General features: G+C 40.2%; 1 protein-coding gene across 4 annotated transcripts in view; it reads left to right on the forward strand.

Annotated features, from left to right (window-relative positions):
* Nucleotides 1-13,561, forward strand: part of STXBP5 (syntaxin binding protein 5) — a 374,150-nt gene that overhangs the window by 311,489 nt on the left and 49,100 nt on the right. For 2 of the 4 annotated variants that reach the window (XM_055001931.1, XM_055002018.1), the window contains exon 19: nucleotides 2,823-2,888. In XM_055001931.1, the coding sequence (XP_054857906.1) occupies nucleotides 2,823-2,888 (66 nt within the window). Of the gene's footprint in view, nucleotides 1-2,822; nucleotides 2,889-8,790; nucleotides 8,851-8,946; nucleotides 8,995-13,561 lie in introns of all 4 variants that reach the window. The other 2 variants (XM_055002095.1, XM_055001852.1) reach the window with 2 other exon arrangements.

Raw genomic sequence — 13,561 nt, forward strand, 5'->3', positions numbered from 1 at the left:
GAGGGTGTGCCTCCAGTTGGCTCATGGTTTTCTGCAAAATGACTTTGTCATACTACTACTACTTTTACCAAAAGTACTAGACATATATTACCTTTTTTGTCTTTTGTTTTACTGCAATTGCTCCGTGTCATTGCAATGCATTGCAATAATGTTTCCTCAACTAACTTTCACCAATTCCTAGATACTGTGATTAGAGGCATGGAGTATTTGGCATTCTAACACAGTATGATGGTCCATGGCCTGTCCTTTCGTTTGCTCCATTGTTGCCAGGGACCCCATCATTGGGGAATGCCCTTGCTAATCCACTGGCAAGGTAATCTGTTTTTATGTTTTACTAGTAGTACAAGGTTCATTGATGGTGCATACTGTCTGTCCTTTTTTTGGCCCCATCATGCCCACTTCACTGTTGTCGTTATTCTGGTGTGGATCTGCTATGTTTTCACTTCCGCTGAGGACTTTGGCAGTTTTGGTCAGTAACTATTTGTGTTGTATAGCAGTAGCATCAGTTTTTCTTTTTCTGAGTGGCAACTACTATTCCTTGACTATCATATCTTGCACCTCTGAGTGGGTAAATTAGAAAAGAGTCCAGTAGCACCTTTAAGACTAACCAACTTTACTGTAGCATAAGCTTTTGAGAATCACAGTTCTCTTCATCAGATGCAAATGGATCTAAGTGGGTAAGAGTCTCTACTGAGGCTATAGCAGGACTTGGACCTTCTTCTTGTTAATTTTTTGCACTTCCTTGGTTCTTCATTTTTAGTGTGCAGAACTTTCACCTGAAGAATGCGGGCACTGTGGGTTTCTAACCTATGTCCCCCCTCCCCCACCCTTCATAGAGTTTCACAATGTTACTGTGTCCAGTTCCCTCTCCAGGGTTCTCTACCAGGGATTGGCTTTCAGCCCTCATGTCTCAACTATTGGTTGTATTAGTGATCCAGGCACCAAGAGAGACCTGGCAGTATCCTCACACAATACTTTCTTTGTGGGTTGGTAGAGGCTATCACACTCTCCCTTGAGTACATGACTGTTTGATGCCCTTTACCCAGCACGGCTCTCCTCAACAGAGCACTGTTTTTCCCTTGCTGCATTCCTGCTTGTACCTTGGTAGGGACACTTTTGGAGAGCTCCCAGCTTCTTAAGAAGCACCTCTGGGTTAATGTCAGGGAGACACTGAGCATCTGTTGGGAAGGTGGTCCTCCATAGTCTCTTACTTCACCCCCATGTCCTTCAGTAAGTGAATTTGCCACTCTCCCATTGTGGGACTGCACAGAAGCCACAAAGGTGAAAACAGGGTTGCACTTAACCTGAAACTGTTACTCATTGAGTTGTCTTCTTTGCAGGCACCAAAGGGAAGAGGTGTGCTCCTAGTATTCTAGAAAACTTTTCTATGGTTGGCCTGCGCATGCGCAGTCCCAATGTGTGACCTCATAGAAGACTACTTGATCTTGTAAGTGCAACCCTGTTTTCTAGCTCCATCAATGGCTGCCCTTAAACATTTCCTGAGTTCTGGAGGCAGCATATTGACTCTGCCCTGAAAAGCAGTATCAGGTGGAGAGGGACTCGGTTATGATAGACTATGTTGATATAGAAGAGCCTGTCATAGCTACCTCATCTTCCCTTTTGTTGTACCTTTCTGGAGCAATTACTGTAATTTCTACAGCGTTTGCAAATGCTATTGTGCATAGTGGAGGGGAGACGGTGTCCCAGTGGTGTACATCTTTTCCCTGCTCTCTTGCTCTTTTTTTCCTCCGCAGCTTAGTTGAAGAGAAGGCTACAAGGCTTTAAGATTGGCTGTTCCCCATCCCTTCAGAGACTGAATACAGTACTACACAACTGCTGAGAGAAGGCAGAAAGCACTCTTAACAGAAACAAAAATCATATGCTACAATAAATATAAGAAGTCTTTAAAATGCTGTAAGATACCTTTTTGTATTTTCTACAGCATACTAATCTGGCTATCCTTCTGGAATTTTGGAGTCATCAAAGGAAATAAGACAAGGGAGCCAAATTCTTTTCAGAGAAGATCAGATGATGAGTAAAAATTGTATGCAGTGTTCAGCAGTTCTTAGGGTTACTGCTACTGAACAGAGCTGTTCTGTGTTCCCCAAAGGAAATAATGTCGTATTAGGAGTGAAACAGGCAGTGTAGAGCCTCTTTTTCCATTTGCAGACTCATGTCAGTCACTGTCATAATTCACTAAGCCTACATCTTCTTCACATCCCTGTCCTTCTGCCCAAAGCTGTTGGTTTGCTTGTTCTTGTTCTGCAATTTTTCCTCTGCCCCAGCATTTGCTGGCTGATCTTTGAGTTGTCCTTCCTGCTACTGTTTTGCCTGCTCCTCCTCCCACTCTGAGGTTAGAGATAAGACTTTTGTTGTTGAAGGTAGTTGAATAGCCCCACTCCTAGCTCCCTTGAAAGGTTTTGCATGTTTTTGCAGTGCATCAAAATAGCAAAATCTGTTTGACTAGGCACAAAAGTAGGGACTGTTATTTAGTCTAATTATGGGGTTTAGAGTTCAATTATTTTCTTAATAGGTCATTGTTAAGATATAATATTTACTTATAACTTGATGGCACATATACATTTCATTTTAAATTATCTGTTTCAAAAGGTCTCCCTTGTTCACTTTCTCTGAATCTTTATAATCCCTCGTTTTCCCTAATATTATAAAACCAAGGCAGAAATCTCATTATTTATCAGATTTGTTCTCTTATCCCCAAAAGCCCAGTGAAAAATGTATTTTTACTGGCCAGTTATAGACATTGTCAAGGGCCATTGATCTTTTTTTAAAAAAAAAAACTAATGTGATTCCATATTTTACAGCTGGTCTTTGTGATATTAATGAAGGCACTGCAGTACAAGAAGATCGTTGCAAGTCACCCACCTCAGGTAATTAAATCTTTGCAAGAACTCCATAAAACTATATAGTGCTTCAGAATGTTTTGACTCTTCTCTGTTTGTCACTGTTTTTTTATTTAGACAGTGCCACCTCCCAAGAGTCCTGCTTGAGGTGGCTTTTAAGTTAAAAACAATACCATCTTGTGCTAAGTAGCATTTACAAAAGGTTGCAATGGCTTTCTGAATGTGCAGCTGGCAGCACTAATGTATTCTTTAACAGTGTGGTTATGGTCCTGAAAATAGAACAAAGTGAATTAGTGCTATAATATATATTGATAACACTGGTTCAAATGGGGATGTGTTTACAGTGTTACCATTTCTTATATATGAATGACATGTAAGGTGACAACTGGAGGAGGTGGCTGTCAGGATCTTATCCTATTAGACCTATACTTCATGCAGTTTCATCATTTGAGTTTAGGCTGTAAGTCTTTGCAGGCCCTACTCAACCTGCTTTGGAAAAAATATGCACAGGCTTGTTAATTACATGCAGCTGCGAGCCTCTGCCAGCCTTGAGAAGCCTAGCACAAACACCCCTGTCTATTTTGTAGCCTAGCAATGCCAGTTAACCAACTGAGCCCTGATTGGCCATTGGCTCATGGTCCAACATGAGAAGGCCTGAAATGGTGCCTGCTTGGGATACCTATCAACCCTACTGATACTCTCTATACAGCATCTTTTTTACCAACATGTGAGAGAAAGGTTTTGGCTTCCATGCCTCCTGCTTTCCAGCATGACAAGAACCACATAGCATGGAATGAACTTCCTTGAGCCTGTGGGTAAAAACATCACCCAAGAAGAGAAGCAAGATAGCCAGCTTAAGTAATTTTAGATAGTGCCTAGTCAGCAAAGGTTAGATGTTATTGTTTTCTGCCTTGCGTAACACTTGTTAATGGAGTGGTTACTGTTGGACATACACTCCTTGTAACTTGACTTAAATAAACTCAGAATATATTTTTACTTTTCTGTATCAAGAGTTACTTGCTGACTGCATGCAGAACTCCCCTCAGGACAAACCCTGAAGCTGAAAAGCCTCAAACAGAGCAGAACCTTGGGGTCTTGAGAGTAGCTGTGTTCAACACCCAAGAATGGGAGCAGGGGGTCTCTGGTTCATACAGCGCTTGATCTGCAGGCACCCAGCCTATTCATCATATCAGCCCCATAGGAAAGGTTGGTGAGAGAAGCCAACAACTCTTCAACCTGACTCATCTTTCCTAGCCAAAACAACAAATGCTTGCCTAATTGTTGTGCTTTTTCAGGGAAAAGCCTAGTCACAGAGTACTGGTAATGGTGCCAAATACATCCTCAGACCCAATCTCGCTCTACCACCATATCAAAACCTAGAGAGCCGTTGTGTCTTGATTACTGACTTACACAGACTACAGGCAAGGGAAGCTGCCTAGTTATCAGAGAAGGTTGAATTACGGTTCCAAGGTTCAGGCACGGGTTAGACAAGACTCACAGCTTCGAGTCCAAAGGCGGTATTCCAGAATCTAGTCCATGATTAACAAGCCGAGGTCAGAGGTGATGGAATCAGTTTGAAACACAAGTAGCAAGGCCGGTAGTAAGTGGACGCATTGCTTCCACATAGCCACTCCCTTCTCTGCTGCTTTTAAGCCTCACGCTGCTCAGCCACTTGTGCTGCATCATGCACCTCCCAGCTGTCTCAGTTCTGCTCCTGCAAGCACTCATCATCACTGTTCATGCTGGGCCAGTACTGTGCTGCTAGCCTGGTACTGCATCTTCTGGCTTGGAGGGCTCTCCTTGCCCTCCTGATGGCGCTCTTGAGGCTGGTTGGTGCCTGGCTCTTTGTTGCCAGCCCAGGGCTGGGAAGGTGAGGGGCCAATGTGCTGGGATCTGGCTGTGGGTCTATGTCTGATCCTTCAGAGACTGCCTCCTCCTGCAGTGCCTCTGCCACTGGCAATGGATTTGGGTCAGGTTCTCTGGCTGCCTCTTCCTCAGAAGAGTCCTCTGCATCTCTTTGCTTTGCTGGGCTGGGCTGGTCCACAACATATTGCCTCCATTCTCAGTGAACAACAGCCACCCAAGACCTCTAGAAGCCTTACAGGGGTCTGGTCCTTCGTTTGAGACTTGTCAGCGTCAGAGTTCATTTCTGAGGGTACAGGCACATATTCAGTCAGTCACTCTTGACACAGAAGATAAAATATATTAAGCTTTGTTAAATGGAAAGTGGTTGGTCAGCCTGCTCAGGGGGTGCTGGATTTTTTGGGAGGGTGGGCTTCATTTTGGTTTTGTTGGGTTGTTTGGTGTGGAGATTGTAATTGGGGGTGTGCCTGTGGCCATGGCAGCCATGATCCATGTGTTTCTGCAGTGGGAGTCAGTTAAACAAATGGGGTGGCTGTCAGCACCTTCTTTGAGGTTCCCCCTGAAACATGGGGGATCTTTAGAGGATAGTTAGGAGTAGGTCCCCTACAAATGCTGTGCATTTTGCTTCCAAAATGCCACCCCGGCCCCCTAGATAGCTTCCCTAGTTTTCCCCTTAGAGAATAATGGAGATTGGAGGTGGCTGGGGACATCTTCTTTGAGGGGGCTATAAAATGGCCTGCCAGGGTCCAATCTTCATGAAACTTTAAGTGGTCTTTAGAGGACAGTCAGGGATATGTCCCCTGAAAATTTTGTGGATTTTTTTTTTTTGCAAAATGCACCCCCATCCCCTTGAATAGCCCCCTTAGTTTTCCTTATAGGGAATAATGGAGAGTTACGGTGGCTGGGGGCAAACAGGCAGGAAGCTAACAGCAAGAAATGCTGCTTCCATGACTCCTGATGTTTACCAAATTTTACCAAATAAATTTGGTAAATTTCAATTCAGTATTACCGAATCCATCACCAATACTGAATTGAGTTAGGTAATGCTGAATTTTACTGAATCGGGTAAAATTACTGAACCTCAAACCTGAATCACGCGTCCCTACTCATGACTGTATCTCCGGCTACCAATAGGGACTGCTAACTGCACTTCCACACCACTGGGGAATTAGCAGTTTTTCAGCAGACCAATTCCTTCTCCTGGTGTCCATTTTAAAAATCATATTAAAATAGTGGGGGTCTGTGTGGTATAGAGAGCAACTACCATTATTAAAAATTATAAAACATCTATTAAAAAGAAAATGTCTATACTTATATGCTCAAGGGATGCAAAAGAAAGGTGTTAACATGCAAGTCCTCTAAGCCTCACTCTGTTTATGCCCTAGCAACTCTTATTCTAAGGCAGGCTCTTTAACTTAGAAGTTACAGTGTTCTGAAAACTTCCCATTGCCTTGGAGTCTTAACTTAACGGTTCATTATTCAGAGGTAATGGTGGCCTTCAGCAGGAGCCCAGTTGCAAGAGCTCCTTCTCCCTAGATGGATTCAGTCAAAGATAACTTCCTGCTTCATGTCAGGGGTTTTTATTATCCCTGTTTGTCCACTCCCCTATGTATCAAAGAAAACTTTTCTAAAATCCCCAGGAAGAGATCTTCTAGCATCTTAAGCCTCCCAAATCTCCCCAATATGTGCTACTCCAAACTTTAGTTTGGGGTGCAGGGGGCATGCAGCTGTTCTAGTTCCTTATTCACATAATTTCCCTAATACAAAGTTCTTGGAGGCAGCCCAAATAGAAGCTCTTTGCGCTGAAACCAGTGTTTGGGTCAGGCACAAGTGCATGTCTTCTTCTGTGGGACAGTCTCTGGAGTGTTGGACTGTATGATTTGGGGTGATCCTAGTATTATTTTGAGGTGCAGTCCCCTCTCCTTTCTGCTTGTACATTTGTCCTGGGGATACCCCACTTTGAAGCAGTTAGCACAAGAACTGGGCTTTAGGGCAGGAAGCAGCATAGGTTCACTTGGAAGGCAGAGTCCCCTGAATGTGGGAGGGGTGATATGTGGTGAGTCTAATTTTGGGTGCAGAGGGCATGGAGCCATTCCAGTTCCTTATTCACATCTTTTCCTCAATACAAACTGCCTGTGTAACTGTATGTTTTTAGAGTAAGTTTAGCTCTTGAAAGTACAACCTGCAATCAGATAGTTGTATTTTTACATTAGCATTAAAAAACTGAATAACTCTGAATGCAATAAATACTTAAACCGATTCCACATTAATAGGGGCATTAAGTACATTTTTCTTTGGCTAACTTAGCGTGAACAGTTACAAAAATAAACAAACTTGCAGTTAAAATGCATGAAAACAATGGCTGCCAAAAACCTTTTCATGCAACATTTAATCAGTGGGTCACCATTTCTAATAAATTTGAACTTATGAGTCTCCATAACAAAAAGGTTGTAACCAGTGAGTTACAGGTAAGTGCAACCATATTTTTGTCCTTACCTTTAGGAGCCTTTTTCTTGCTCAGTAAAATAAAATGTCTTGAATAGATAAGTAAACATTGGGTCACTTCTATAATACCTTTAATAGTACAGTAATACCTCTTTATCCACACAAAACAACAGTAATACCTCTTTATCCACACAAACCAACAGCCACAAAATAGTGAACACGAAAACTCTTCATCAGACTAAGTTGTAAATACAAAATGGAGGGAGTAGGAAAGGCCCGAAGTCTGCATTTTGTAGCTTTCTTTAAATGGAGATTAGGTGGTGTTGCAGACTAATTAGATTACATGGTGATGGTTGGAAGATGGATTTCAATATGCATGAGAGTCTCCTAGGATGAAGAAGCAAATGGGGAGGGGAGCCCCTTTCTTTGATGTACTGTTGTCTTATTTATTTTCAAAGGGAGACTGAGTTGGTTTATCAGAAAAACTTGTGTGTGTTTGGGAATTAGGATTTGGATAACTTTAAGAACTCTAGTTGAAATAAGTATGCCTTATTTCTATATTAGTGGTAAAAGAATATAAGAACCACCTATTCAAAGGTCCATCCAGTTCAACACTTTTCCCCCTGCTCCAGTCAGATTTACCTAGGAAATCTTAAGCAGAAAAAGATGGAAGTCATACTCCCATTGCTTGCCTTTGGCACCTGGTAAGCAAAGGAATATTATTTCTGAACATGATACAGTTTTGAGGTAGATGCATAACTTGAAAAGGACAAGATTCTACTTGGTGGCATTTCTAGAAGTAGCCCTAATCTATTCCCCTTTGTTATCCTGTTTTGCTCTTAGCTGATTTATGGAAATGAGGGTATTTGGTATGGACGAGCATTAATTTCCCTTCATATTCTGCTTTTCGTGACTATTTCTAAAGCAGATATAAATGAAAGAAGAGCAAAACAGGCTTCTTCAGAAGAAAAGTGGCACTTCACAGATGAAACACAAAGCATCTTTAATGAGTGTTCTTCCTCTAAACTAGATTAACTCAGTATGTAAAATTAGCATTAAAGTATTAACTATATCACATACCATTATGTCTCTTTAATTAAGATGACTTGGCCCTTGAACATTTCAGTTAATCTGGACAAGTGAGGTCTTGTCACGATACATTATGTTTCCAAAAGTCAGAAGTGAATACATATTCTGAGTTTTCCTCCAGGTTGCATGGTTCTCTTCACTAGAAGGTGGTGGGACTAGGATTAATAGATTGCAAAAGTAAAGCATGCACTGCATGCAGTTTGTGATGATATATCACAGATATGGAAGAGTCAGATATCTGTGTTAAAGTGGATGTGTGCATAAAGACTCTGGAGATGTCAAACAGGAAAATAGAGGATAGAGATTCTATCAACACAAATGCCTTACCTTTTCTATAAAACAGAAGTTTGGAATCTATGTCATCATTACTATTCAAAAGTGGAACAACGCTATCATAGTAGTAATGTCCACAGTGTATAATTTCTTAATCAAGGGGTGTGTCATAGTTCTTCATGTATATGTTTTGTATATATTCTTTTTGTGTGAATATCGTTTCTGTATGTCCATTTCATTCTTGTCTTCACTCATGTAGGTTCTGGTTCTCCCATCAATTCTGATGATGATCAAAAAATGAATAATTTTATAGAAAAGGGTACAGTATTTTTATTCTTAAGAGAATATTCTTTTCATTAGTTCATCTTTTAGTATATGTATAGATTGACGTTTTGTATCAAAATATCATTTGCAGTGAAGACCAAAAGCAGAAAGTTTTCCAAGAAGGTAGCCAGTGATATAGGTAGGAACTAGAAAATTATCCTTTGCTCCTTATCCAGTACCTTACTCTATGCAGCGCTTAACTCAGCAGTGAAACAAGGCAAGCTGCATTGCATTCTTTGTTAAATTAACATTCTCCTAACCAATATGGTGATCTGTGGGCTGCTTCTCTGCTAATATACTGGGTTCATTGATTAATGCAATCAAGGACACTGGGGTCTTAATTTTCTCTAATTGTATATATGCATCCCTCTAAAAAGAGTTTGGTTTCTATTCCACGGCATTGAAAGGGTTCAATCCTGTATGTACTGCCACATAAAGAGATTTTAACACCAGTTCTTTAAATTTAGTGAATGACGAGAGATTTTCACTTATTAGGAAAAACATTTCACATTTTTATTCTTAATATCTGTATTAATGGTGTTGCTAACCAACCTATGATGCCTGAAAACTTGCAAATGATTTGTCAAATATACACAAGTGCACAGTGCATGCACAAAGTCGATTGAACCCTTCTGTGGTAAGAAAATAAATATGGTGGATGATGAATTAATATGTAGAATACTAAGGAATAATTTCTTGCTTGGGTATGGTTTACCTTCAGTTTATTTTAGAATATAATATTTGTTCAACATATCAGTTTTCTGTGTAAATAGAAGCCCAACTTTTTTGCATTTTTCCCCTGTGTTTTCTATTTACCACAACTATTAGGAATATATATTAACAATACTTATTATAGATGTAGGAATATATATCTGCAAAGTAACATTGACCTATCTCCCTTTTACTTGACATACTTACAGCATGCTATCAAATAAAGTGATATTTTTCTTGATCACATTTCTTTTTTTAATATCCTCATTTAATTTGCCACCATGTTGTAAGTGTCAAAAGACATTTTGTACATTCAGTTGTAAATGTAAAATTTATCAATAGGACTGGTATTCTAAAAGTGTTACAGTAAAATGTATTTGTGCATTATTGATTTTATGAAACTAGAGCTCAGAGTATCTGGCTAATTATGTGTACTACTACAGGTGTTTGATGAAGCATACCTTTAAATTAGGCTGTGAAGATAAATACCCTCCTGGAATTGTAATTCATATAAAACTGATTGTTCACTTTGTTCATAGTAATTCATATTTTGTATCATGAAATATTTTAGATCACACATGAATACACTGTCTCAGATCATGAAGGACTACTTCACACTTTCAGTCTGATGTGATTCCCATTTCTTTCTGACTAGAACTCATTCTGCTCTTGTAACATCTAACAACAGAAACTTATGGGCTAGAGGATGATGTGGGAAGCTTTCCACTATCTCATAGGGAGACGAGGAACTAATGTGATACTGCCCCAGTAGAACTGTCCTTAGCAATTAAGTGGTTGGGTTGCAAATAAGCACTCTGCTGGTTGGAACCCCACTACAACTATGAGCTTTTTTATTTTTATTGGGTTTTTATAGTAGTGGGAAGGGGTTACAACAAGAAGTCAAATTTTAGCAGGTTCACACAAGACAGACATACATCAATCCAAGTAAAAAAGCCACTAAATATATAGTTAACACCCCATATACCTTCAAGTTTCCCTTTTGTTTCCATAAACATTATTTAATTGTTACGCTTTTTAATCCACTTACCCCTATTCCTTATGTCATTTCTAACATTCTTTTCTTTTATATATATTATATATGAGTCATTCTAGGAGCAGAAAGTGAGAATAGCAAAACAGTAAATATCAATCAAACAATGGTATACATCTATATAAGAAGGAAGTATTTTTGTGCTAGTTTTCCTCTTTCTTGCCTGTTCTGGCCACACCCTCCAAACTTGTGTACTTGTGCACAGTTTCACATTTTAAAGAAAAAAAAGAAAAAAGAAATAGGTTGTAAATATTATAAATGAGTCATTCTAAAAGCAGAGAGTAAGAATAATAGAACAGAAAATAACAATCAGTGGTATAACATCTATATAAGAAGGAAGCATTTTATGCTAGTTTTCCTCTTTCTTGCCTCTATTCTGGCCAAACCTTCCAAACTTTTGTGCTTAGATTTTCATAATAGTAAAGGTAGAGAGGCTAGATCAGTATTTAGTTCAAGAAAAGAAAAGTCCAACCAGAGCTATTTGCTTGGGTTTTCATATTGATAAGGTTGGAATGTCTACATAAACTACAAGGCTAAAGTGCAGTTTCCCATTTAAAAAAAAAAGAGAGAAGAGAAAACTAGGTCCTTCATCTGTTTTATCTTGACTATCTGCACTATTACTTGGGTTTTCATAATCGTAAGGTTAAAAAGAGCAGTCAGTCACTTAGCTTAGCCACTCATATTCTAAAAGGAAAAACTAAAATCAACAATGGATAGAAAGCTTCAAGGGCCCAGCCATCACATCACCATCATCCCTTTGGCAATAAACATTCAAAATCTATCATAATACAGAGGCTCTAGAGCTTTCATTAGATCTATATTGCATATCATTTGACATACAGAAAGATCATAATCCATATTTCTCCTTCCATAGAGACAAGGTGTTAGGTCTGGATTATTAGGTATTCATTCTGGAATTTGTCCTTATTTTTTCTTCTTTCTTCCTGTAAAATGATATATCCAGTCTTTATTCCATCTGCGCCGCCAAAGGTGAATTTTCTTATCTTCCATCCAGTTCAGGGGAGGGTCAGCAAGAATGTTGTCACTTCTCTGTTTAATTCTCTGCTTGAGGGACCGCTGCACTCCTTTTTCTCCATTCAGTAGTGAAATGCTGAATTCTCTCTTTACAGGTCTGCTTCATGGTTTTGCTCCTTTGGTAGTACTGCCTTGTATCTTGAAGATGTATACTGGTACAACCACCCATTTTGTAGACTCAATGGATTTTCCCCATTTTGTAAATTTGTCTCACTTCGTTCTATTTTTCTTTCAAATGGATCTGTCTCCTTAGAGACTTGCTCTGTTGACATTTTTTACCTTGTTTTTATCCTCTTCTGCTCCAAATATCCCATCTGCTTTAATTAATATTTCTGCCATTAGTTTGGAGGCTTCTTGTAATTTTGTAAGTACGTCTTCTTCCCAAGAAACCATTTCAGATTGCTTATATGTGTTATGGCTAATCTATCATCACAGTGGTAAAAAGCTTTGTTTTGTTAATTATGTTCAAAAATTTATTGCTTTCCAGCCCTCTGCTGAGAGGATCTCTTTACAATTTCTCTGTCTCCCCCTCCTCCTCCCAGCTTCAATCCAGCGGCCACTTCGCAAATAGGCTGGCTAGCCCTCATAAAGCCATAAAAACTGCTTACTTGGTAGAAGGGGTCATAAATCTTTTAAGCTGTCTTGAAGTTTATCTGTCCTGTTTGGAATCTGCTTATATTCGCTGTAGATTTCATTTAATCTTGTCGGACTTTTGGTTTCCGCAGCTTCATGGCCTTAGGCCCTTCAGTTGGTCCTTGCTTTCGGAACCGGTGCTGAGACTTCTCAGGGTTTGCCAGACCCCTTGGGCTCTTCACCTTGTTCCAGCCTGCCTCCCCTCTCCCGGGGGGGGTGTGTGTGTGTGTGTGCTTGAGGGCCTCTCAGGTCCCAAGGAACCAGGAAGGTCACAGCAGGGAGCTCTTAAAACTCAGCTGCTGTGGCATCGCCGTTTCATTCAGGAAGTCTACAACCATGAGCTTTGTAGGTGGCCTTGGGTAAGCCTCTCCTCTCAGCCCCAGCTCCCCAGCAGTATTGTGGGGATAATAATAACACTGACTTTGTTCACCCCTCTGAGTGGGGCAATAATCTGTCTAGAAGAGTCGTGTATAAGTGCAAGTGGTAGTTATTTGGTAATTCAACTAACAGCAATGAAAGATTCAGCTACAATGAAGAAGTATTTGTGCTGCTGTGTTACAAAATAGGAGTAATGAAATTAAGAAACCAAAAGATAAACAAATGGAGAGTTTTTCATGTAACAAGTACTGTCATTCTGAGAACAGTGATTACTCTCATTGGATCTTGAGGGAGGGCTTACCTCCAACTTACTTTCTCTGGTAGGGGGAGGGAATTCATACTCAGTTCACTTCCTGCCTTGCCAACAAAAGCAAGGTGGAAACTGATACCAAGAGCTAATACGGCTTTCTAACTTCCTTACTCTCTCACTTTTTTGCTCCTTTCTCTTCATTCTTCTGGAACTCTGAATCCCTTCTATTTTCCTTCTCTGATTTATACTTCAAGTTGATCATGACAACCAAGACAATGGCAGATGGAAAACAGCAAGGAGGAATTTTTAGCTGCTTCCTCCTTGAAGGGCAGCCATTATGGCTGTCAGAGCCATAAAAGAGCAATCAGCTTACCAAAGGATTCTTGTCCACCATACAAAAGCTCTGATGCAGAGTTGGACAAATGCAACCGCTGCCTTGGAGATGGACCTCACCTTTGTGCAGAGGTGCTCTGCTAAGAAGATTGTTAGGCAAAAACACATAGAGTCCCAGTCATATTCACTGTCTTGAGACAACCAACCCTCTGAAGGACAGAGTGATAAGCCATGACTCCTGGACTGCCTGTTTCCCTTTTTCCCCAGACTAGCTAAAAGTCTTTTTGGCACAAGCATACCAAAACCCACTGATCC

The sequence above is a fragment of the Eublepharis macularius genome, chromosome 1 (genome assembly GCF_028583425.1).
Source record: "Eublepharis macularius isolate TG4126 chromosome 1, MPM_Emac_v1.0, whole genome shotgun sequence".
NCBI lineage: Eukaryota > Metazoa > Chordata > Lepidosauria > Squamata > Eublepharidae > Eublepharis > Eublepharis macularius.